General features: G+C 40.8%; 1 protein-coding gene across 1 annotated transcript; it reads right to left on the bottom strand.

Moving 5' to 3' along the window:
- Positions 1–24: 24 nt before the first annotated feature.
- Positions 25–17,775, bottom strand: LOC139702771 (vomeronasal type-1 receptor 4-like). The gene is made up of 3 exons (XM_071604922.1): positions 17,727–17,775; positions 14,870–15,680; positions 25–304 (listed from the first exon to the last, which is right to left on the bottom strand). Exons 1-3 carry the CDS (start codon positions 17,773–17,775, stop codon positions 25–27), a joined length of 1,140 nt encoding a protein of 379 aa, XP_071461023.1.
- Positions 17,776–25,738: the final 7,963 nt, after the last annotated feature.

The following is a 25,738-nucleotide window of genomic DNA, read 5'->3' as shown; positions in this document are numbered from 1 at the left end:
GTGATGGGCAGGGCCGAGCCGTGGTCAGGAAACGCGAGTGGATCCGCGGGGCGGGACCGCGTTGGTGGGCGGGGCGTGACGGAGGGGCGGGGCCAGGGAGGCCGCCATGGCGGGTGGGCGTGGCGCATAGGAGGCGTGGCTGGCGGGATGCTGTGCCTGAGACCGCGGTGATGGGCGGAGCCTGACGCGGGAGAAGGTGGCCTGTGGAAGGCCCTCCGGGGACCGCACCTTGGGCAGGCGAGACGGGCAGGGGGCGGGGCTAGCGGGAGGCCGCGCCTGGTCTGGGGCAGCCTGAAGCAGGGACCTGGCAAGGCAGGTCTTGTGGTCTTTGGAAACAGGGAGTCACTGAGTTGCTTAGGGCCTCACCGATGCTGAGACTGGCTTTGAACTCACAGTCCTCCTGCCTCAGCCTCCGGGAACCACTGGGATTAGAGGCATGCATCACCGCACTGTGCTCTTTTGTGCATGTTTCTAAAATCACTGCCCTTATCCTGGGCGTTGGAAGCCTGACCTCCCCCGGAGGCTGAGGAAACTGAGGTCTGCATACAGATCTCGCGGGCGGGTGAGGGGGCAGGATTAACTAGGAGAGGCCACGGGATCTACATAATTCCCACGTTTAGAAATTAAGTCACTTAAAAAACAAAACAACAACAACAACAAAAACAAACAGGAAACCGGGCGTGGTGTTACATACCTTTAATCCCAATGTCTCTGGAGACTGAGGCAGGAGGATTGCAAATTCAGCCTCAGCAAATTAGTGGTGTGCACCGCAATTTAGCAAGACCCTGTCTCAAAATTTTAAAAAAGAGCCCATTAAGTGGCTCAGTGGTAGAAGTGCACCCGGGTTCAATCCTCAGTACAGCAAAACAACCACAACGACAGAACAATAACAATAAAATACTGAAATAAAGGAAACTTTGTAAATGGTGAACAAGGGAAATACATGGGGCCAACTCTGCCTGGTAGCTCAGTTCGCTTAATCCTGGAGCACAAGGAAGATCACATTGGTCTGTTTTTGTTATTGTTGTTGTTTGTTTTTGTTGTTTTTCAGAATATCAAGGTTGATGTCATCTAGTCAATAGATAATGTTTCAAATATACTCATAAGTCTCTAGCAATATTTTACCTTGGCCTTATTTAGTCTAAATAAAATATGTTGCATAAAAACAGCTGAAAAACCAGCCTCTACCTCAGAGCAAAGCCTGTCCAAGGAAGGGACATCACCTTTGTCCTTGGAAAAACACACAGAGCACTCCTAGGCACATTCCCACCCTGCTAAGTTGTTTATCTACAAATAACAGGAGAGATCTGCTGTGCCAGGTGTCCCTGACTCAGTCAGGCTAGGTGGGGATCCATGGCAGCCCCCTAGCAGCCACCAATCAGCATGAGACAGGGAAATACCTGGGATGTCAGATGACCCTCCCAGTAGTTTATGGTGGTTGATAACATGATGGGAAACCATGTAGTTCAGCACGTACACCCCTCTTGGCTTAAACCAATCAGTTCAAATGAATACCCCTTTTGTACTGACCAATCACCCCTCTCCAACTTGTTCCCGCCAGTGAATGTGCTAATCATGTTTTAGAGTTGTTATTTGATTTTCCAGCGGTGTGTGATGATTTGCTAAGAGATGCTATGATGTATGTGAAGTCGCTGCCTTCTCCAAAGAATGTATAAAACTGCTGCAAACCCTGGGCTCGGGGCCTCTTAGTGTCGCCAGTTGCTGTGTGCGCGCGGAGGACCAAGCTAGCTCGCAATAAACACCTCTTTGCTGCTTACATCGATCTTGGGTCTCTGGTGGTCTTTTGGGGGTCCCGAATTCGAGCATAACACAGCAATGCACAGAGGCATGAAATAAATTCAAATGTTGAAAGTAAGTCGTACGTTTTCCCTACTCGTTCATCTTAATATTTGAAGTATCATTGAATTTGATGTATTTGAAAGATGGCGCTATTTTGTTCTTTCTCCCCCCCCCCCTTTATTTTTATTTTTTATGGTGTGGGGGGATTGAACCCTGGGCCTTCTACACTGTTAGGCAAGAGCTGTCCTGCTAAACCACATCCCCTAACTGCTGCTTTTTTTTTTTCTTTTTAGTTGTAGTTGGACACAATACCTTTATTTTACAGGGTGCTGAGGATCCAATCCAGGGCCCCACAGATGCTAAGCAAGCGCCCTATCACTGAGCCACAACCCCAGCGCCCCCTAGCTTCTTGATCACTTTTTTTTATCAGGCCATCAGCAGAATGGCAAAACACTTTGTGTTGGCAAAGGAGGGTATTTTCCAATGGCACTTGTAAATGCAGAGGTAGCTGTTTTTTGGTGAGATTATTTAAGTATTATACCACAAATCTTATCTCAGGGGAGAGATCGGACAATCTGGCATATACAAAAAGCTTTGCCTTAACCTTGCTTTTCCTAGGTTGCATTCAAGGGTTTGGAGCACAGGATGTTGTTAAGCCTAAATAGTCATTCTTATCTTTATCAGGATACTGTTGTGGCGCATTAGTAATAAATCACTGGGTCAGTCTTATGGTGGGACAGGAAGCTTTATTGCTGGAGGCTGAGATGCAGAGATCTAAACCTCTTGCCACCCATTGACCCTAATTGAGGGTAAGGACAGGCTTATAAAGCTAAAAACCACAAAAGGGGTGGGGGAGGGGAAGAAGAAGCAATCATAATCACAAGATACATTTCATAAAAGTGGAAAATTACCAGATTGTATATAAAAAATAGTCACATTCACATAAATTACATTTTCACAAGGGAAGAAAAAGAAGAGACATGACAAAATCAAAACATTTTTCTGTTTTGATACTGTCAAAGCAGAAACTTCTGGTTAGCAGGTGAGGGGGGCAGATGTGGGTACCATTTGGGAAGGGGCCTGGGGAATTGGGGAGTATATAAAGTATACCTAAGTAGGGTATCTGAACAAAAGGAAGTAAGTCTGGTCAGGATTTTTGAAATGAGCTGGTAACAAGATAACAATACCATCAACTTTAAATGAGTTCCCACTGTGAATTGTGCCCAGAGGCTCTTGCTGGACTTTTATCTTATGGTAGCAGTCATTGGATCTATGAGGTCCTCACATTTAAAAATACACAGGCATAAACTGATTTTCAATGGAGGTGTTGCAGGACTGGAACCTTTTGGGAAACTGAGGCAGTGTGAAAGTGATAAGTCCTGCTTCTTCACTTATTGAAGTATAATTAGAGAAGCACCCTGAGGCAAGCATATAAAGCAAGGCTTATTTAAAAAGGGGTAACATAGACTTCTCCCACCGGAGAAGGGGGTCACAGCTGGTATCCTGGTATCCCAAGACGCGAGAGTGTTTTGCCTTTTTATATGTCCTAGGCTTCCTTTGTTCTCCTGCTCTCTTCCTCTCCCTCTCTCTTTCCTGTGTATGTGATTAGGCTTAGGAGATGCTCAGATGGGATGGCCAAAAGGCAAGAAGCAGATAGGTTGGAGGGGCCAAGTTGGGGTGTAATCAACAACTCCCTATTGGAAGGGACAATCCCTGAGACCGGTTTCCTTAGCAATAGGTTGGAGCAGGGGCAGGTTATCTTGAGAAGGGTGAAGAAAGGGCTCTGAAGGAAGTCTCTGAATTCAACCCTTGCTGTGTGCCTGTCTAATTCCAGTTCCAAAAGCCTCCCCTCAAACCCCAGTTCTTGTGATCAAGTCAGATAGTTTCTGTTCCTCCAGGACTTTATATACTTGAAAGGTAATATTAACTAGCTGTAAGGTTTATGTCAATTGTTCGCTCCACCCACTGAAGCTTCTTCCTTATGTCTGGGGTACTCTATTCAAGGAAGGTCATATTGAACCATGGGGAGATTTTCAGGGACCTCTTGCAGAAGGGCCAAGAGGCAGATGCCTGCATATATAGGGACTCTCAGCTACCCCCCTGCCTTTCCCTAGATTCCCTGGCCTTGAGTTACAGCCAGGGCCTGGGGAATTTGGGAAAGGCTTGTCTCTGGTGCTGAGGGCAGACAGGTGGCACTGTTATGTCAGATTCGTGGGACCCCAATAGACCTCCAGGAGCCGAATCCGATGCAAGCACACAAGAATCTTTTTTGCAAGCTCGAGCCTGGACTCACAACCATTCCCGATGCAGCGGTCCCAGGGAGTGAGTCCTGGTCCTTTGTTCAGTGAGATTTTATAGGTTTTGGGGGATACTCTATGCGTCACAACATCACACAGCAAATCATTTCACACCTCGGGAAAGTCAAACAACAACTCTTAACATTGATTAGCACATTCACTGGCGGGAACAAGTTGGGTAGGGGTGATTGGTTAGTACAAGAGGGGGATTCCTTTGAACTGATTTTAGGCCACGAAGGGTGAAGTGTGTTCGTGCTAAACTACATGGTTTCCCAACATGTTATCAACCACCATAAACTACTGGGGGGTTATCAGGCATCCCAGGTATTTCCGTGACTCATGCTGATTGGAGGTTGCTAGGGGGGTTGCTATGGGTCCTCACCTAGCCTGCCTGAGTCAGGGATATCTGGTGCCACAAATCTCTCCTGTTATTTGCAGACAAACAACTCAGCAGGGTGGGCATGTGCCTAGGAGTGCTCTGTGGGTTTTTCCAAGGACAAGGGTCATGCCCCCTTCCTTGGACAGGCTTTGCTCTGTGGTAGAGGCTGGTTTCTCAAAAATAGAGTCACATCAGTTTCTCAGCACATGATGTAGAGTCACACCATTCATGCAATCATACGTGTACCTAGGGTAAGGACGTCCATCTCATTCCATCATCTTTCCTAGCCCCATGCCCCCTCTCCCCACCTTTCACTCTGTGTTATTTGATACACAGAGCTTTCAAAGTTCTGATATACCATTTTTTGTTGTTGTTGTTTGTTTGTTTTTTGCTTTTCTTGCCTGTGCTATTAGTGTCAGATTTAAAAAAAAAATCAGTGTCAAATAAAATGTTTTGAAGCTTTTTTCCTATACTTTCTTCTATGTTTTTTTTTCAGTTTTACGTCTTAAGTTTAGGTTTTTAACTTGTTGTGAGTTAATTTTTACACATGGTGTAATTTAAGCCTTTCAACTTTGTTCTTCAGCATGTGGGTATCTAGTTTTCCCGTCACTATTTACAAGTTCACAAGACTGTCCTTTCCCCATTTTACAGTCTTGTTTGTTTGTTTGCTTATTTATTTATTTATTTATTTATTTTTGTACCAGGGATTGAATCCAGGGGTGATTTACCACTGACTCTTATCCTCATTCCTTTTTGTATTTTATTTTGAGACAGGGTCTTGCTAAGTTGCTTAGGGCCTTTCTAAGTTGCTAAGGCTGACTTGGAACTTGCCATCCTCCTGCCTCGTCTCCTGAGTTGCTGGGATCACAGGTGTGCACCACTGTGCCCTTCCTGCATTCCTTTTTCCTGTCTGATTGCTCTGGTTAGGACTTTTAGTACTCGCTAGTTAGCAGAGTACCTTATTTATATTTGCATTATTTTTATGAGAAAACATTTTCAGTTTTTCACCATTGAGTATGATTTTTAGCTGTGGGCTTTTCATATATGGCTTTTACTATTTTGAGGTAGCTTCCTTCTGTTTCTGGTTTGTTGAATTTTTTTTTTTTTTTCATGAAAGATTGCTGACTTCTCCATTGCTTTTTCTGCACCAATTGAGATGACCATGTGGATTTTGCCCCTTACTACATGAATGTCCTACATTATATTGATTGATTTTCTTATGTTGAACACCATTCTTGCCTTCTATCAATAAACATTACTTTATTGTTATAATTCCTTAATGTGCTGTTAAATTTGGTTTGCTATGGGGCTGGAGTTGTGATTCAGTGGCAGAGCGCTTGCCTAGCATATGTGAGGAACTGGGCTTGATCCTCTGCACCACATACAAATAAATAAAAGTATTATGTCCATCTACAACTAAAAAAAATAATAAAATTTTGTTTTGCTAGTGTTTTACTGAGGAATTTTACATCCTTGGGGATATTGGCATGTAATTTTTTCCCTAATGATCTCTTTGTCTGGCTTTGGCATCAGAGTGATGCTGGCTCAATAAACTAAGCGTGGAAATCTTCCTCCTCCAAATCTTTGGAAGAATTTGAAGATTGCTGTTAATTCTTTTTTTTAAGACTTATTTTTTAGTTATAGGTAGACACAATACCTGTATTTCATTTTTATGTGGTGCTGAGGATGGACCCCAGCGCCTCATGCATGCTAGGCAAGCGCTCTACCACTGAGCCACAACCCCAGCCTGCTGTTAATTCTTTTTAAACATTTGTTAGAATTTTCCAGTGAAGTTATCTGCTCCTAACTTTTCTTTTTGGGAAGGTTTGATTATTCTTCACTCTTACTATTGTTTTCAACCTGTTATATTTTTATTTCTTTACAATGATGTCTTGGTAGGTTGTATGTTTCTAAGAATGTATTCATTTTTTTCTGGGTAATCCAATCTGTTGGCATTGCTGGCATGTAAATGTATGTATTATAATGTCTCAAAAAATAATTACAGGAGAGTCATGAACAATTATGTTCATTTCTAGGATATCAGTTGTAATCTTCCTTCTTTCATGTCTAATTTTAATTGTCTGATTTTTTTTGGGGGGGCGTACTGCGGATAGAAACCAGGAGCACTGAACCATTGAGCCACATCCCCAGTTCCCCCCCCCGCCCCCCCCCCTTTTTTTTTCATTTTGAGACAAGGTCTCCTAAATATTTGAGGCTGCTGTCTTTGAATTTGTGATCCTTCTGCCTCAGTCTCTCTGGGATTATAGGCATGCACCAACATACTCAGCTTTCTTTTTCTTAAGTAATCTAGCTAAGGGTTTGCCAATTATGTTGATTTTTCCCAAAAGCCAACTCTTGGTTTTGTTGATTTTGCCATAAATTTTCAGTTTTCTCTTTCTATTCAGTAATCTTACTATTTTCTAATCTTATTATTTCTTTCCTTCTGCTAATTTTGAGTTTAGATTTTTTTTCCTACTTCTTTGAGATGTTAGGTTGATGTGATTTTTTTCTGTCTCAAAATAAACATAAAAAATTAAACAAAAAGGGCTGGGGATATAGCTCAATGTTAAAGCATCCCTGGGTACAATCCAGAGTATCCCCCCTCATTAAAAAAGAAAAGGAAAAAAAACCCCACAAATTTTATTTTGAGCTGAGTACAGTAATTCTAGAGACTTGGGAGGTGGAGATGCGAGGACTGAAAATTCAAGACCAGCTTCAGCAACTTATTGAGGCTCTAAGCATCTTAGACCTTGTTTGTTTTATTTTTTTTAAGACAAGGTCTTGTTGGGCTGCACAGGCTGGCCTCTAAGTTGTAGTCCTCATGCCTCAGTCTTTAAAAAAAAAAAAAAAAGCAAGGGCTGGGGATGTGGCTCAAGCGGTAGCATGCTCGCCTGGCATGCGTGTGGCCCGGGTTCGATCCTCAGCACCACATACAAGCAAAAGATGTTGTGTCCGCCGAAAACTAAAAAAATAAATATTAAAAAAATATTCTCTCTCTCTCTCTCTCTCTTAAAAAAAAAACAAAGCAAAATTTTTATTTGTGTGCTGGGAATCAGATTCAAGGTCTTGCACATACTAGGCAAGCACTCAACCATCAAGTTATAGCCCCAACCCCCAGTTAAAATTAAGTGCTTCTGAGTAGCCAGGATGACTGGTGTGCACTACATACCTGGTAGTCTGGTGTGTTTTTATTGGTATATTGTTTTATTTATGAGTAAAAGTGGGATATTGAAGTCTACAATTGTGCTGCTCTTTATATATCCTTCATTCCTGGCAGGATTTGTTTTATGTGTTTAGGAGTTCTAGTGTTAGTTAAATATATATTTCTATTTGTTCTGTCTCCTAGTGAATTGACTGTTTCAGCATTATGCAGCGACCTCCTGTCTCTATGACAGTTTGTGCCCTGTCCTAAAGTCCACTTTCTGATACTGTACAGCTGCTGCTGATCTCTTTTTAAGTTCTCATTTCTAGCCTTGACTTTTACCCTTTGGCTCTCTTTAGATCTAATGTGACTCTTGTAGGGAACATACAGTTGTCTCCTTCCTGTTATCCATTCAGTTGATGCATATCTTTTACACGTAAGTGTTGACTCTGTTTACATTTAAAGAATTTCTCTTGGGAAGTACTCACTGTGGCCACCCTGAATTATGCTGGGTTGTCTCTGGCTTGGTTTTCCCTAATAAATGCCCTCACTGCCTTCTTTCTTGTTTAGTGTTGGTAGGGATGTATTTTCATTACCTTCTCAGTTCCCTTTGTGTCTATTCTATAGATATTTTTCTTTGCAATTATCATTATTCAAAAAACGTACTAAAGTTATAACTACGTGTTTTAAACAAATGACAGGTTAAATTGAGCTCATATACGAAATACACTCCTTTAATCTGCCTTCTTCCCCACTTAATGTTAGTAGTGACACAAATGGCCTCTTTTTGTATTATATATACCTTAACATAGATTTACAATTATCTTTTATGCTTCTGTTATTAAGTCTATCAGATATAGGTGGGTACAGTGGTGTGCTCCTGCAATCCCTGCAACTCGGGAAGCTGAGGCAGAAGGATCACAAGTTCAAGGCCAGCCTATGCAATTTAGCTAGATCTTGTCTCAAACATAAAAACTTAAAAGGGCTAGGGATGTAGCTCAGTGGTAAAGCACCTCAGATTTTAATCCACAGTACCAAAAAAAAAAAAAAAGAAGTCAGATATAAAAGTGACTAATACACCGAGAGTGCTGTAGAATTTTGTCAATTTTTTAAATTTATGTTTATCTGGGAGTTTTATATTTTCATTTTTGCTTCAATATAAAGGACTTCCTACAGCATTTCTTCTTTTGGCCCTGGGGATTGAACCCAGGGACACTTTACCACTGAGCCACATCTCCAGTTCCCTTTATTTTTCATTTTGAGGCAGGGTCTCTTAGGGCCTTGCTAAGTTGCTAAGGCCGACTTTGAATTTGAATCCTCCCTCCTTGGCCTCTTGATTGCTGGGATTACAGGCCTGTACCACAATGATGGCTTGCTCATATTCTCTCTCTCTCTCTCTCTCTCTCTCTCTCTCTCTCTCTCTCTCTCTCCCCAGGGCTGGGGATTGAACCTGGGGCTCTGTGCCTACTAGGCAAGTCCTCTACCACGAAACCACATTGCCAACCCATTACTTTTCTCTTGAAGTAATGAAGATTTTTTGTGTCTGCCTTTTGGTAGTGTATGCTCTCTTCTCATGTATATCTCTTACTTTTATCTTAGTTGGATATTTTAAAACTTTGTTGATTTACATGTCCATTTAGTTCCTCACGTTTGGGGAATGCACATAATGTCACACTTAGTTGAGTCCAGTAGGAGATCCCTATATTCTCGTCATTTTTCTTTATTGTTTTTTTCAATTTCTCTCTCTCTCTCTCTCTCTTGAATTTAAAAGTCCTTTGAATGGCTAGCTGGGACCTGCAGTTTATTGCTGCTGCCAGCATTGAGAGAGAGGATATCATACTGCATATCACTTCTCACCACTCTAGGAAAAGAGCAAAATTCAGAATTCTAAGCATGGTTCCTGTGTATTACTTTTGCACCATTATAAAACTGAGAAATTCTAAGTTGAACTGTTGTAAATTTGGGACTATTTGTCTATGTGTGTGCATGAGTGCATGGATATACAAACTTGTGACATTTATAAAAGACAAATCATTATTTCATATGTAAGCTTTGTGTTCTTTTAACTGCTGAAATTGTCTTAAGCATTTTCCATTATCTTAAATTTTTCCTATGCTATCACTTAGTGAATTAAATAATGCACAGAATGTTAACATATCCTGTGAATGCTTGTGTGCATGATATACAGTGACCTCCTATGTAGTTCCATGTCATTAGGCTTGAACTTGTTTGAGGTTTCTTTACCTTTTTTTGTTTGTTTGTTTGTTTCAGGTTTCTAAGAGAACTCTGTCAAAGTACTCTTAATCCTGGGTTGTGTTGTTTAACTCTTTGATTCTTTAGCCTCAGTTTTTTATTTCTTAACTTTTTAGGGTGCTGGGGGTTGAACCCAGATTCTTATGCAAGCTAGGAGGGCAGGAGCTCTACCACTGAGCCATATCCCTAGCAAACTTAGGTTCAGTTTTGAAGCCTGACTGTCTGGGTTCACATGCTTCTCAGCTATTTCTTAACTATTTGACCTGAAGTGAGTTTGTGTCTGTGAGAGGGTGGCCTCATGATGAGATGGGGTATTTCTTTCCCTCGCCGCTATTATGTTGCTATATGAATCAGCACGTGTGAAAGCATTTAGAATAATTCCTGGCATGGGGAAAGTGTTCAAAAGTTTTAGTCATTGTCATCATTATGTTTTTTAGATTCTTTTTTTTTTTAAACCACTATGGACTGTGTCATTGTCACAGGAAAGCAGGAAGCTGAAACTCCAAACCTTGGTTCTTGTGTTCTGACAAAAGAAGATTTAAAGTCAGATACCAAAGTCATGCAAGATAACTTTATTAGAAGTGAAAATAAAGTTTTTAAAAAAGTGAGACTTAAGCAAAAACACTTTTAAGGGAGAGAGTGGGTTTTCTCCAAGCAGAGGACAACGAAGGAGACAATGCTATTCCCAATTTTATTACTGTTTAATCAGGTGTTCAGCCTCCTTTTCGTTAGGCTGTGGAGTTTTTGACCTCAGTTGGTCCTCTCTGAAACTGTCATGGTAGCCATACTATGGGGGGTTTCATGGTCAATGCCATGGGATCAATAGTTGGTTAGAAGTTACCTTAGTGTGCCTGTGCTACTAAAAGAATCTTCCTTTCCAGACAGTTGGAGACACATATAACCATAATTCCTAGCTTTGTGTCAACATCAATGGATCCTGTAAAGAGTTAGTCCCATTAATCCTTTTCTCTTGACGTATTTCCCAATTCATTCCTTTTGCTTCCGTTTATTTTTTACAAATTAACTAACACTCTTTGCTTTTTCTTCTACTTTGGAAGTAGTTTAAAGAAGAACCCTAAGTAATTTAAAGAACTCATGTGACCTTGCCTGCCTTTCATTGTTCATTGCTAGCTACTGCCTAACAACATCTCTGACAATACCATATATGCTGTAGCTCATCTAGATACTGAACATCCCCAGATGTGTAGAACATGATATCTAATGGTATAAAGATAACTGTGCATTGATGTGTGTGTGTGTGTGTGTGTGTATTTCTTATCTCCAGAAATGAGGAATCCATACTGATCTAGAGGATATCATAGCCTTCTATGGAAAAGTATAATGAAATAAGATCAGAGACATGTAATTTGCTTAAAAATACTATCCATGAAGAGTGTCAGAGCATTCACTTTAATGGGGTTGATCCTTATACCTCTCTCCTGTTGTTATTTTTTGCAGATGGTAAATCTCTTCATCTGCCTGAAGTTAAATGTATTTTTGTTTCAGGGTCTGCTGACATTCAAGGATATGGCCAGAGAATTTTCTGAGGAGGAGTGGAAGTGCCTGGGCCCTGCTCAGAGGGCTGCGTACAGGGACATGCTGCTGGAACCTACAGGAACCTAGCCTTCCTGCTTGAGCACCACTTTCCCCAAGGTCGGGGTCTGCTCTGCAAATATTTCCATTTTCCCCCGTGTGCCTCTTGGGGGCCCTGTGTGGCTTGGCTGAGAATGAAATCCTGTTGCCTCTGCAGGGAGAAGCTTCAGCGTGACCTCTGACTTTCAACCATCTCCTTCCTTCAGGTGATCCTCCCCCTGTATAATCATGGGTGGTTCCAGAGCTGAAGTAGGCCTAGAGCCTTTCAGATTTTAAAACATCCACTGCTCTTATTGTTTACCTCTGAGCTTGTAAATCAATAGTTCTTGGAAGAAAGCTAGATGTCTTCATTACACTGTTCCCTAAACTTTTGGTAGAAGGTAATTAGTGGATTTTTCTTGCTGCCTCCATCTGCAATGTCCTCTCCCGCAAGTTGAGCATGGCTGCATTCTGGAAAGCCACCGCACAGCATGTCCCTTTCTTTCATAAGCAGGAATCTCTCTTCCTGATACGAGTGTTGGTCTCTATGTTGGAACCCTGGACTATGGAGTCCAAGATGAAAATATCATGAAGCACCCCTCCCCTAGGTGGTGTTCCGTCAAAGGTGAGAGCACAGGTATGAACTCAGGTGGCAGAGGAAGCTACACCACTCATAGTGGGCCAGAGAGTCACGCAGACAGGGCAGTGGGAGAACAAAACCCTATTTCCAATCCACCTGAAAGCAATTTTCTCTCCTGCCCTTGTCAGCTGTTCTCCAAATGGCAGTATTTATCCTCCCAGCAGTGCTGCAGCTCAGACAGGGCAGAGTTTCTGTTGTGATGAACAGCCAGTGGTCAGTTCTCTGCCAGTAGATGTCAGAGCTGAGGCCTCCACACTCCTGCACCTGGACCTACCTGTCTTCCGGGTTTCCGGGACTCGGAAGAGCTCTTCCAGGGTTAGGAAGCCTTGGCTGTTCTTCCTTTGCATCTGGGGCCCTACAAACTGCACCCAGCTGTCTCAATTCTGTTGTGGTCCCACAGATATTTTTCCATTCTGCTTTTAATGTGCTGCTCAGATGGTAGAACAGGCCTAGGATACAGACTCACGGTGGGAAAATTAGGCAAGAAGGAGAACGTGGGATCCCAAGCAAATTCAAAGGCTATCAAGACAGAATCCATGAAAACTTATCTTAAGAATAATTCTTTCGGGCTTTATGCTCTGTCATCGAGGCCAACTGGGCTGCCAGTCCTGCTCTGGAGACTCAGTAAGTTAGGGTCCCCATCCCCACTCTTCTGCTCTTAGGTATATTGAGAAGAAAATACCAAAGGTGTGTCTGACCAAACATTTGATAAGAAGATCAGCATGAATGTGAGTACTGGACTTGATGACTGTCCCATCAAAAGGCAAAAATAGAGACAGGATACTACTGTGAGCAGAAACCTGTGAGCAGAGCTCAGAAAATGGGCAAAATGAAGGAGACTTATCATATTTCTTCTGCCCCACAGAGCTGGACTATAGAACTATATGGCTGAAAATGGGGAAGTTTTTAAGACAAGGGAAAAGGGACTTTTCCCAAGTGTGGGAATGGGGATGTGGTGGAGTCTTTAAAAGCAAGGTCTAATGAGATGTCCTTAGGGTACTGGGGAAGCTGCCCTTAGAAGGAGTTGCAGAAGGATACCTCTGATAGAGTCCCTGAGCTTTCAAGGAGAATGAGTCATAACAAGAACCACCTTGATGCCTTGATTGCTCTCAGTGCTGTTTGGCAATGGAAACTCTCCCTCTGTTATGAGCTCCTGTATGCTCCTCCTGCTGTCTGCCACGAGGCCATCATGAGAGCTGAGCTGATGCCAGCACCATACCATTGAATCTCCAGAACTATGAGCTAAATTAACCTCTTTCTTAATAAAGTTATCCTTTGATGAAAATGTTCTGATATAGACCTCAAATGCCATTCAGAAATCATCATGGCTGCCATTCCAGAGTGTATGGGCCCCCAGGTTAGGGCTACATCCACCTTGATTTTAGAACTTGGGACGAAATCCAAGGAGAATCATACAATTGAACTCTGGGGGCAAACCTCATCTCAACCAAGAACTCTGGCATGGATGGAGCCAAGGCAAAGAGCCCCAACCTGGGCAATGCCCTAGCAGAAAACTTCCACAGGACTGGGACCCAGAGAACTGCTTTTGGGAACATTCTGCAAAACCCCAACCGAAAACACTCAGGTGCACATCAGCAGGAAATAATTAAATCAGTGGTCTAATATTCACACGGTAGAGTTCAATGCTGGAAAAGGATCCACACCACAAGCAAAATCTCAGATAAACTCAGAATGAGGACATTTAAAATGAGTGAACAGAACCGTTTCTGCTGTCTGATATTCATAGAGAGTACAAAAGAGGCTACAATGCTGTGTGCTGATGGATGGAGGAATGGTGTGCACTCTCAGGAGAGGGAGAGCAAGGACCAGTAGCCCAACCTGCCCTGTTTTATATAAAAGACTCATACAGATTTGGGTTTGGTTTTTGAAATTCTATTGTTAAGTCCAACAATGACCTGTGCATGAATCTTTAGGTATTTTACATCTATGTTACAATGGAAGAAAGGGAAAGGGCTTAATGTAATAGTGTCTGCAAATATTGAGTTGCTTGACATCATGATTGATCTTTTAAAATAAGGTATCAATTCTAGGTTGCAAACTAAGATATAACAGACATACAACTCCCAGTGTAAAAGAGTAAAAGGTAGGATTCTCTTTGAATTAATACAAAAGATATTAAGAGACAGAAAAACAACAGTGCAAATATTATAAAAAGCAAACAGTAAGTTGATGAAACTAGTTCCAAATATTTCCATTATTTTACTCAACAAATGTAGACCGCCTTTCTAATAGTGACAAAGATTTTGCTGAACTCAGGGAGATATTTTAAGGATGTATTAACCATTCATTGACCACAGTGGTATATGTATGAATTAAATAAAATTCTAGAATGGTATAGAATTTTTCATTGTTGTAATTAGTATAATTTTAATTCTCTTTACATGGCATTTTTCAACATTATTTCTTGATGGTACTATGCATACTCTGACTGGTTGTCATATACACAGAAATAGAGGCATGCACACATGTACATGATCACCCAGTAGTAGGTCTGTTCTGACAGATCCCTGTACTGTGACTGTGCCACCCTTGTGTTTATGGCTCAGGGAGGTGAGTAATAACCAGGAGACATGGGACAGGGGCACACACATCACATGTTTCTGAGGACACTAGGGGAGGTTCTCCTCTTTATCCAGGAAAAGCAGACCCTAGTGACACTAGCATCTCTGCTCAGGAGAATAAAGGGGCTGAGAGCAGAGACACCTGCATTGATTAAGGCAGAGAGGTGCAGCATCCTCTGACTGGGAGGACCAGAAACACCCCACCAGAGAAGAATGGTGAAGGAGAGAGTGTAGAGGGACACGAAGGTGCCCACCAGAAGGAGGACGGTTTGGGTAGCTCTGGACTCTGGGGAGGACCTGGGGGAGGGACTGTTGCCATGGAGGTGCTGGAACCTCTGCTTGTGCCTGTACAGGATGAGAACCATGGAGCCACTGGCCCAGGGCATGATCCCCAAACAGAGCACATCAGGGAACGACAGCAAGGCTGAATTTATGGCATAAATATTTCTCTCATAATTACCATCAGAACAGTATCCAAATTTTTTTCTCTGTGTCATATTAATGTCACCCCTATTCACAGTCACATGCACAGGAACAATGATATTGACCAGCAGGTGGAGGATCCAGCACAGGAACACAGAGGTGCTAGTGTACCTGGGGGCTTTCACTTGGAGCTCTGCCCACCTGGAGTCCCTGGGGCTGATGGTGATGGCCTGGAAGACACTCAAGAGGCAGGTGCTGCTGAAGGACATACCCCTGCCCACCCTGTGAACATAGAAAACAAGTTTGCATCCAAGATCACTGAAGAAATGTCTAAACCCAAGAGCTGCCATGGTCTGTGGGACTCCCCTGCAGAGCAGGAAAAGGGAGTTGGCTACAGTCAGGTGCCTAATAATCCAATCTGTGCATCTTAACCTACACCCAGAGCAGTAAAGGCACAGGGAGGAGGAGAGGAGACAGAAATTCCCCAGGATTCCAACCACAGTCTGGCTCAAGAAGACACACCCATGGTCAGGTCCCCAGAGGCCATTCTGCCAGTTCCCACAGACGATATTGATCTTCAGATCCCAGGATCCTGCATGAGGACAAGAGGTAAGGGCTACATTGAGAGGGTCATCTAAAGTCCAGTGCCTCTGCTTACTATTAGTTCACAATTAGGAACATGTACTTTAACGTGTTTCTATTACTAAAAGGATTCCATCATTAAAACATCTGTTTAATATATTAAAATGTGTTAAAAAAACATTGTAACATGTATAATGGCATAATTTGGCATGAACATTCTTTATATACAGAGTTACGAAAAATTGTGCTGTAAATGGGTAATAATGGGTGTAATGCATTCCACTATTGTCATGTATGTAAAAAACAAATAAATAAATAAAATAAAAAACCCATTATAAAGAAAAGATGTATACAGCCTTTTAATTTTTTACATTTTTAAACACTCCATGAGACAGGTACTTCAGTATAAAGTCGAGGGATATTTAAACTGAGGGATGTTATCTGATTTTCCAAATCCACACTGGTTGAGATTATGTAAAAATGTGGATGTGTAACCGATGTGATTCTGCAATCTGTATTTGGGGTAAAATTGGGAGTTCATAACCAACTTGAATCTAATGTATGAAATATGATATGTCAAGAGCTTTATAATGTTTTGAACAACCAATAAAAAAAAAAGAGATATCATGGGCTGATGTAGAATGAGGCATTTAAACATCATGTTCTACTATCAAACCTAGTTTCTAGAGTTTCTCCAGTTATCCATACATATATTTAATTTTTACTGAACACATTAATACATTTTAGATACAGAATTTTATTATTTTGGCTTTAAAAATGATGTGCTGATTTGTAAACGATAATCCCACCAGCCACTATCAATTAAGATTGAACCTTATAAGATCTTGATGAAAGGCAGATGCACTGATTCCTGTAAGAGTTATAGGAATCTGTCCCATGATCAGGGTGGCTTTAATGAGCATCAGGTTATCCCCACATAAACAGAGCCACAGGAAGACACATTTGTTTTACTTCCAGGAAACATTGTAAAACAGCTCCTACCAGAGGAATCATTGTACTCACTCTCTGACACCCTGAACCAAGGCACATGAGATACTAGTCAATGATGGAGTACAGAGGTTAAAGGTTAGTTTACTAGTTTAGTTCATATATTCATCAATTGATGCATAATTTACGTAAAACAGCTAGCAATGAGGTAAGATGTACAAAGAGTATTAATACAGAATACTGTAACATGAAAGCTGTAAGGCAGGAATCATTTAATACACACTATGCACTGACATAGTTGCTTTTGAAATTGGTTAAAAAGACATTTAAAACTCAACAAGATTCATTGAAGTGTGTCAACTGCCATCTGACATTGATTATCATAAGTCACATGTTCTTTCCATGCTTCCTAAAGAACCTCAAGAATAAAGGCCATCTTATCATCACCAACAGTCCCTCGTGTCCCCAGTGCAGATGCAATTACCGTCCCATTCAGCACCTCCTAAGAGAATTGAGGAAGCATTTCTATTCCAGCCAGCAAAATTCAATGCACAGAATCTGCACAGGAGTAGATAATTCCTACAGATTTATCCTAGTCTTTATGGAAAGCATGAGGGTGATATAGGTGTACCTCTAGTTACCCCCCAAATTGTGTCTCTGATTGGAGTAAAGCAGGTTGGACAGCAGGTTAATTTGAGAATTACAGTCGAGCACCTTGTCATTCTGGTGTCATTGTCACATGGGTTAAGAACAAAAGAGTTTATTACTGTAGCTGTGGTAACTTTCACTGGGGGCACCAGACACTGGTGGTGGTCTGCTGCCCTCAACTCCCTGCACTAGGGCAGCTCGGGCCTCAGGAGTTTCGACTCCTGAATGGCTTTGGCACTGGAGCACGTCTGAACTCTAAGATCCCCTTTATCCGACACCCCACTTATCTAGACTCTGACATGCCTCCTTCCCTCACACATTCTGTCAGGCTCCAGTAGCAAATTCCAACCTTCCTCCATTCTGCTGACTAGTGAGCACACCCAGTGGTCCTGACAGGCAGTGCTGTGTGGGTGGAGGCAGCCAGACCCTGAAATATGGCTTTGTGACTATGTGACGTCACCTCCCTGCACAGCTGCAATGATCATGTCACCTGTCATGGCAAGGACCATGTAGCTGGGGAAGCTGAGATCATCAGAAAACTTTTTGCCCAGTTGCAATTACCAAAACAAGCCCCTAGCTCCTACCTGGCATCTCCAAAGAGACTTGGGAGTGTCTGGGGAGGCTCCTTTCCTTGATCCCTGGACACGGACAGTGGAGCACATAAAGAAGAGCAGGGAATGCTGGGTGTCCATGGATGGATGACTGGATGAAGGAAATGAACATGCATACCTCTCCTGGAATACTATTCAGCTATTAAAAGGAATGAAATATTGTCATTTGTGGCAGCATTGAAGAAATTGGAGGACATTATCATAAGTAGAAATGTAGACTCTGTTGTACAAATACAGAAAGTGTGACGTATTCTCACTTACATGTGGAAGCTTAAAATGTTTGTCTCAGGAGAGAGAATAAGTGAACAGAGGTAAGGACACAGGGTAGGAAGGAAAGGCACAGGCCCACAGGGAAAGTTGATAGGAGTGATATCTACTAATATTCTATAGCACAGTAGATAAATACCATCAATGCCCCTTAATTTTATATTTCAAAACAACTAGTAGAGAATAGTTTGTTTCCAACACATAATACATGATAAATGTTTGATGTGATATGCCAGTTATGCTCTTTGGAGCATTGTATATTTTATACATGTATTGAAATGTCACTCTGGCCATCCCAGATGCCAGAGTTGAGAGAAGTAAATCCAAGTGTTTAAAGTCCCAGTGTTGTCTTAGACCAAAGGAGAAGGTTAATCCAGTAACGAAGGTAGTATTTGGAATTTTCCTTTTCTTTAAACCCGATGTATATAAGGAATCCTTGATAATTTTTATCATACAGGGATTTAGCATTTTATTTTATTTTTTGGGTACTATGGATTGAACACAGGGGCACTTGGCCACTGAGCCAGGTCCTTTTTGAATTTTATTCAGAGACAGGGTCTCGCTGAGTTGAATATGGCCTCGCTGTTGCTGAGGCTGACTTTGAACTCAAGATCCTCCTGCCTTAGGCTCCCGAGCTGCTGGGATTACAGGTGTGTGCCACTTTGCCCAGCAAAACAGTTATTTTAGATTCAGATTTTTCTTATACTTTTTAAGTGCAGTATCTTTTACATATTATCTTGGATCTTTTTAAAATATATAGATGGTATATTCAATTAGGTGATTTTCTTGTTTTACTTTGTAGTATTTTTTTGATTTTTTTTTGCTTTTCCAATATATATCCCTGTATATTATAAACTCATTTAATTCCTGTGTTTTATTGCCATTAATATCACTTCCTAAACAGTATTTGATAAGCTAGGCACATTGGCAAATGCCTGTAATCCTAGTAACTCCAGAGGCCGAGGTGGGAGGATTGCAAGATCAAAGCCATCCTCAGCAAATGAGCAAGGTCCTAAGCAACTTAGTGAGACCCTGTCTCAAAATAAAAAAATAAAAAGGACTGGGGATGTGGCTCAGTGTTGGTTGCCCTTGGGGTAAATTCCTAGTAGAGCCTCCTTTCATATACTAGATAATATAGAAAATGGAGGTTGTCTCCTGGTGCTCTCTTGGACTTCACTTGGAATTAAGTCAGCTATTTCTCTATAGGAAAGATAAATTGATGCTTAGTGACATTTCTTTGTCAAGTTGAATGAACAGTCATGGTATCTTGCTTTATTTTTATAATGATCATATGTAGGATTCTGCCATATCACTTTGCTTGCTTCAGTTCAACCATATGTCTTTCAGCTTATTTTTATTAAGAAATGAATTGACTTTTATATTTTCTAACAGTAATAATTTTCAAAAGATATCTGCAAATCACAGAGTTCCTTTCATAGAAGCTCATACAAGGACGAGTGAATCTCATATAACAGCAACAATTATTGCAGTTCTTATATGAGAATCACTTGGTCCTCGTATAATCTTCAGTGTGCCAATATTTGCTAACACTAGTTTTAGTATTTTTTTTAATTCCAATGATTTCAGAGGTGACAAATATATTTTTGAAAATATCAGTAAGTATTTTGTGAAATATTTGGAAACCTTATTCTTCAATGCCTTTGAGTACCTTAAGTTTCATTGAATTCTCCAATATTTGGGGGATAGTATTGGATATCAGATCCATGGCCTCACACATGCTAATCACCCACTGTACTACATAGCTACATCTTCTGACCCTAAAATATTTCTTTTGGTACTTGGTATTGAAATGAGCCATAACAAAAAGCCTTCCAATAACAACAGTGAAAAAGCCAGGAGAAGATGGATTCTCAGCTGAGTTCTTCCCGACATTTAATCAGAAACTAATATAACTCCTCCCTGAAGTATTCCAAGAAATATTAAAGGAACGAATGCTTCCATTTTTTTTTCTGTGAATCCAGTATCACCATAATTCCAAAACCAGATGAGGACAAATTAAGGAAAGAGAACTGATCAATATTCCTGTTTTGTTTGCTTGCATCACAGTGGGTCATTACTCGAAACTAGGCAAGTGCTCTCCTGCTGACCTACGCCTCAGCATGGTTGAAACTTCAGTTGGTGTGTGATCCATGCCAAACGTGTAACAATTATTCCAAAGTCTTCCTGCTAGCACACAGACCTGACCTATGATTCTACTGATAAATGAGAATGCAGGGACCTATTGTCATTAGACGCACCATAGTCCCATTCTGTGCACAGAGAAAGCCCAGCAGACTTTCTTTTTTCTGAACATGTACCGGGGATTCAATGCAAGGGCACCCTACCACTGAGCCACATCCCCAGTCTTTTTGTTTCTGATTTTGAGGCCGAGTCTTGTTAAGTTACAGCTTTGCCAAGTTGCGGAGCTAGCTTGGAACTTGCAATCCTCCTGCCTCAGCCTCCTGCCTTGCTTGAATTACAGGTATGCTCTGCTGTGGTGCAGGTCTGTCCTTGGATCTTCTTAAATACTAGTTATCAATGGTATCTCAGAGGCCAGGGTCCAAAGGATTTCATATGTTAAATTTTGATCATTTTCTGGACTAGTGTGGTGCCCTCCCATGTCCTCCCAGGATGGTGGGGCAGAGCTGTGGTCTGCAGCCCCAGTCAGCCCTGTCACAGAGAAAACACTAATTCTCCAGTGTACTACTATGTTGCTAAGCTCTGGAATTCAGTAGGTCATGTGCCTAAATGCATTTTTGACTTTGGATATTTCAAATGAATTTAGAATGTATACCCCATTCTAAGCTGAGAAGCATCTATATATGTGTGTAGTTATTGAACACTTTATTGGTGCATTATAATTATACATTAGAGTGGAATCAAATTTTTTTAGTTGTAGATGGAAAAAACAAATTCTTTCTTTCTTTCTTTCCTCCTTCCTTCCTTCCTTCCTTCCTTCCTTCCTTCCTTCCTTCCTTCCTTCCTTCCTTCCTTCCTTCTTTCCATCCTTCCTTCCATGGAGCAGAGGATGGAATCCAGTGCTAGGCAAGTACTCCACCACTGAGTCACACCCAAAACCTCCTCTTTTGCCTTAAAAGCTCCCTGCCTCAGTTTACAAATGAGAGAGAGAAGATGTGACCATTGGCATTCTGGGTCTGGCTTACTATGCCTGACATGATGCTTTCTAGTACCATCCACTGTTATGAACATGACATAATTTCACTCTTTTTATGAATATTACTCTGTTCTGCACATAGGACACACCTTCTTTATCCATTCATCTATAGTCAGCACCTGGGCTGTTTCAAAACTTTCCTGTTGGGACTTGCACTGCTAGAAATCTGGATATTACTGTGTATATTTTTTGTTGAAAATATACAGTTATATGCTAAGCTCTTTGCAGTCTTGGGAACTGTAAGTAGGAAATTAAATTATTTTTAAGAATGTAAGAAAATGAGTGTGGTAAGGATCTGAAACACCAAGCAGAACCTTCCATCAATCAATGAGTAGATCACGTGATTGCTTACATCAATCTGGTCAGGTCTTCCGGGGCAGATCCAGGGGTCCTGAGGCAGTATATAAAGCCCGGTAGAAGGGGCCTTCCCTCAGTCCATCTTTTCAGCTCCTGGAAGCCGCAGGGTCTCCAGTGGAGTTGGCTCTTTGATCACAGACCCGTGTGGCCAGAGACAGGCAGAAAGACAAAAGGTGAATTTTCGTTATTATTTTTTGCCTTGGTTTAATCCCAATAGAAAAATAGGGATATGAAAAAAGATATTTAGTGTGTGATCTTAGGTATTAAGAATTAATTAGGTCTGGGGATATAGCTCAGCTGATACAGTGCTTGCCTCGTATATACAAGGCCCTGGGTTCAATCCCCAGCTCCACAGACACACACACACACACAGACACACACACACACACAGAGAAAAGAATTCTTTAGTGGTGTGATATCCTTTCTTTTTTTTAAATTCCCGTTAGTTATACATGACAACAGAATGCATTTCAAGTCATTGGTGTAATAGCCTTTCTTAGTACAGAACGTAATTAAAAACATTTTAGAAATATTATAAGAAGTCAGAGTTCCCAAAGAGTCGTCACTCTCAGCTGGAGTTGTGTGGTTGAGCAGATAGGGTGAACTTGGGTCCCTGGGTGGAAGGAATTTAAAGACCCTCAGGGATTGATACCCTTGTATTTTATTTCAGTGTATTCATTGATTCAATAGGAGTTGGTTGAAATTATGACCCTGACCCTAGAATCATAGATCAAGTTGAACAGGATCTGGCTGTGAGCTGCTAAGTTGTTGGTGGAGGATAAGAGTCTTATCCTCAAATTGAACTTGGAAAATCTTCTCCACTTTTCTATTTTTTTTTCATTGCATCTCTCTCTCTCTCTCTCTCTCTCTCTCTCTGGCTCTTTCTTTAATTATATGTGTGTTTATAAGTGTGTGTTACTGGAGAATTGAATCCAGGGGTTCTCTACCCCTGAGCCACATCCCCAGCCCTTTATATTTCTCATTTTGAGATGGAGTCTTGCTAAATTGTCCATGCTGATCTTGAAATTGAGATGCCCTCCCCTTCTTATTCTTCAGTTGCTGGGATTCAGATAATCATTTGCATTTTAAAAACAAATCAGACTTTATTTTAGATTTAAAATAGGTTTTCTCCCCATAGAATTTCTGAATTTGTTCTTTCCTTTTGTTGTGGCAAATATTGTGGTTTGTTTTCTCAATATAGTCCTTTCCAAAAGATTTAGTATCTTTTTAGGACAGCCTGTTATAAGATGTCCTATTGTTTTCAAAGAAACCCTCCATGTTGTCATATTTTATTTATTTTTTCTAAGAATCTATTTTTGTGGCTAAAAATTTCCATCCTATTCTATTTTTAGTAATGTCATTTTGGGTCTCTAATTCATAAGCTGAGCACACCTTTATATTTTAGAACATGGTCATTTAGATGAAGACTTGCCCCTGAAGGCAGGATTTACACTGCTGCTAAGGTTGTCCACAAAAGGCTTTCTCTTTTATTTTACTGAGACTTTATGATATCTATTTGAATTTCATTGTTTATTTCAAGCTACTCAATTTCAGGAATTTCAAAGAATGTGTTTCATAGGTTAAGACATATTTAACATTATAAAGAAGTGACATGGCATAGCACTATTTAATTTTGTCAGATTAATATTTTTATTTTTATTATTTTTGGTACTGGGATTGAACCCAGGGGCACTTAACCACTGAGCCACACCCTAAGCTGTATTTTCTATTTTGTTTCGAGGCAGGGTCTCCCTGAGTTGCTCAGTGTTTCTAAGCTGAGAAGCATCTGCATATGTGTGTAGTTATTAAACATTTTATTCCTTTTATAATGATCCATGAGAGTGGAATCAAATTTTTTTTTAGTTGTAGATGGAGAAAAATTTATCTTTTTTTTCTTTCTCTCTTTCTTTCTTTCTTTCTTTCTTTCTTTCTTTCTTTCTTTCTTTCTTTCTTTCTTTCTTTCTTTCTTTCTTTCTTTCTTTCTTTCTTTCTTCTTTCTTTCTTTCTTTCTTCAGTAAGCTGAGGATGGAACCCAGTGCTAGGCAAGTGCTCTACACTGAGTCACACCCAAACCCCTCCTCTTTTGTCATAAAAGCTCCCTGCCCCAGCTTACAAATAAGAGAGAGAAGATGTGACCCTTGGCTTTCTGGGTCTGGCTTATTATGCTTGACATGATGCTTTCCAGTACCATCCATTGTTATGCACATGACATAATTTCATTCTTTTTATGAATAATACTCTGTCCTGCACATAGGACACACCTTCTTTATCCATTCATCTATAGTCAGCACCTGGGCTGGTTTCAGAACTTGCCTGTTGGGACTTACACTGCTAGAAATCTGGATATTACTGTGTATACAGAGTCACATCTATTTGTTGTTGAAAGTATACAGTTATATGCTAAGCTCTTTGCAGTCTTGGGAACTGTAAGTAGGAAATTATATCTTTTAAAGAATGTAAGAAAATGAGTGTGGTAGGATCTGAAACACCAAGCAGAACCTTCCATCAATCAATGAGTAGATCACGTGATTGCTTACATCAATCTGGTCAGGTCTTCCGGGGCAGATCCAGGGGTCCTGAGGCATTATATAAAGCCTGGTAGAAGGGGCCTTCCCTCAGTCCATCTTTTCAGCTCCTGGAAGCCGCAGGGTCTCCAGTGGAGTTGGCTCTTTGATCACAAACCCATGTGGGCAGAGACAGGCAGAAAGACAAAAGGTGAATTTTTGTTATTATTTTTTGCCATGGTTTAATCCCAATAGAAAAATAGGGGTATGAAAAAAGATATTTAGTGTGTGATCTTAGGTATTAAGAATTAATTAGGTCTGGGGATATAGCTCAGCTGATACAGTGCTTGCCTCGTATATACAAGGCCCTGGGTTCAATCCCCAGCTCCACAGACACACACACACACACACACACACACACACACACACACAGAGAAAAGACTTCATTAATGTTGTGATATACTTTCTTTTTTTTTTATTCCAGTTAGTTATACATGACAGCAGAATGCATTTCAAGTCATTGGTGTAATAGCCTTTCTTAGTACAGAACATAATTAAAAACATTTTAGAAATATTATAAGAAGTCAGAGTTCCCAAAGAGTCGTCACTCTCAGCTGGAGTTGTGTGGTTGAGCAGATAGGGTGACCTTGGGTCCCTGGGTGGAAGGAATGTAAAGACTCTCAGGGATTGATACACTTGTATTTTATTTCAGGGTATTCATTGATTCAATAGGAGTTGGTTGAAATTATGACCCTGACCCTAGAATCATAGATCAAGTTGAACAGGATCTGGCTGTGAGCTGCTAAGTTGTTGGTGGAGGAGAAGAGTCTTATCCTCAAATTGAACTTGGAAAATCTTCTCCACTTTTCTTTTTTTTTTTTTCGTTGCCTCTCTCTCTCTCTCTCTCGTCTGTCTCTGTATTTTTATTTATATGTGTGTTTTTATAAGTGTGTGTTACTGGGAAATTGAATCCAGGGGTTCTCTACCCCTGAGCCACATCCCCAGCCCTTTATATTTCTCATTTTGAGATGGAGTCTTGCTAAATTGTCCATGCTGATCTTGAAATTGAGATGCCCTCCCCTTTTTATTCTTCAGTTGCTGGGATTTAGATAATCATTTGCATTTTAAAAACAAATCAGACTTTATTTTAGATTTAAAATAGGTTTTCTCCCCACAGAATTTCTGAATTTGTTCTTTCCTTTTGCTGTGGCAAATATTGTGTTTTGTTTTCTCAATATAGTCCTTTCCAACACATTTAGTATCTTTTTATGACAGCCTGTTATAAGATGTCCTATTGTTTTCAAAGAAACCCTCCACCTTGTCATATTTTATTTATTTTTTCCTAAGAATCTATTTTGTGGCTAAAAATTTCCATCCTTTTCTGCTAAGGTTGTCCACAAAAGGCTTTATCTTTTATTTTACTGAGACTTTATGATTTCTATTTGAATTTCATTTTGTATTTCAAGCTACTCAATTTCAAGAATTTCAAAGAATGTGTTTCATAGGTTAAGACAAATTTAACATTTTACAGAAGTGACATGGCATAGCACTATTTAAT

Source organism: Marmota flaviventris, chromosome 18 (assembly GCF_047511675.1).
Source record: "Marmota flaviventris isolate mMarFla1 chromosome 18, mMarFla1.hap1, whole genome shotgun sequence".
NCBI classification, from domain to species: Eukaryota; Metazoa; Chordata; class Mammalia; order Rodentia; family Sciuridae; genus Marmota; species Marmota flaviventris.
This window is presented reverse-complemented; position numbering and strand designations above follow the sequence as displayed.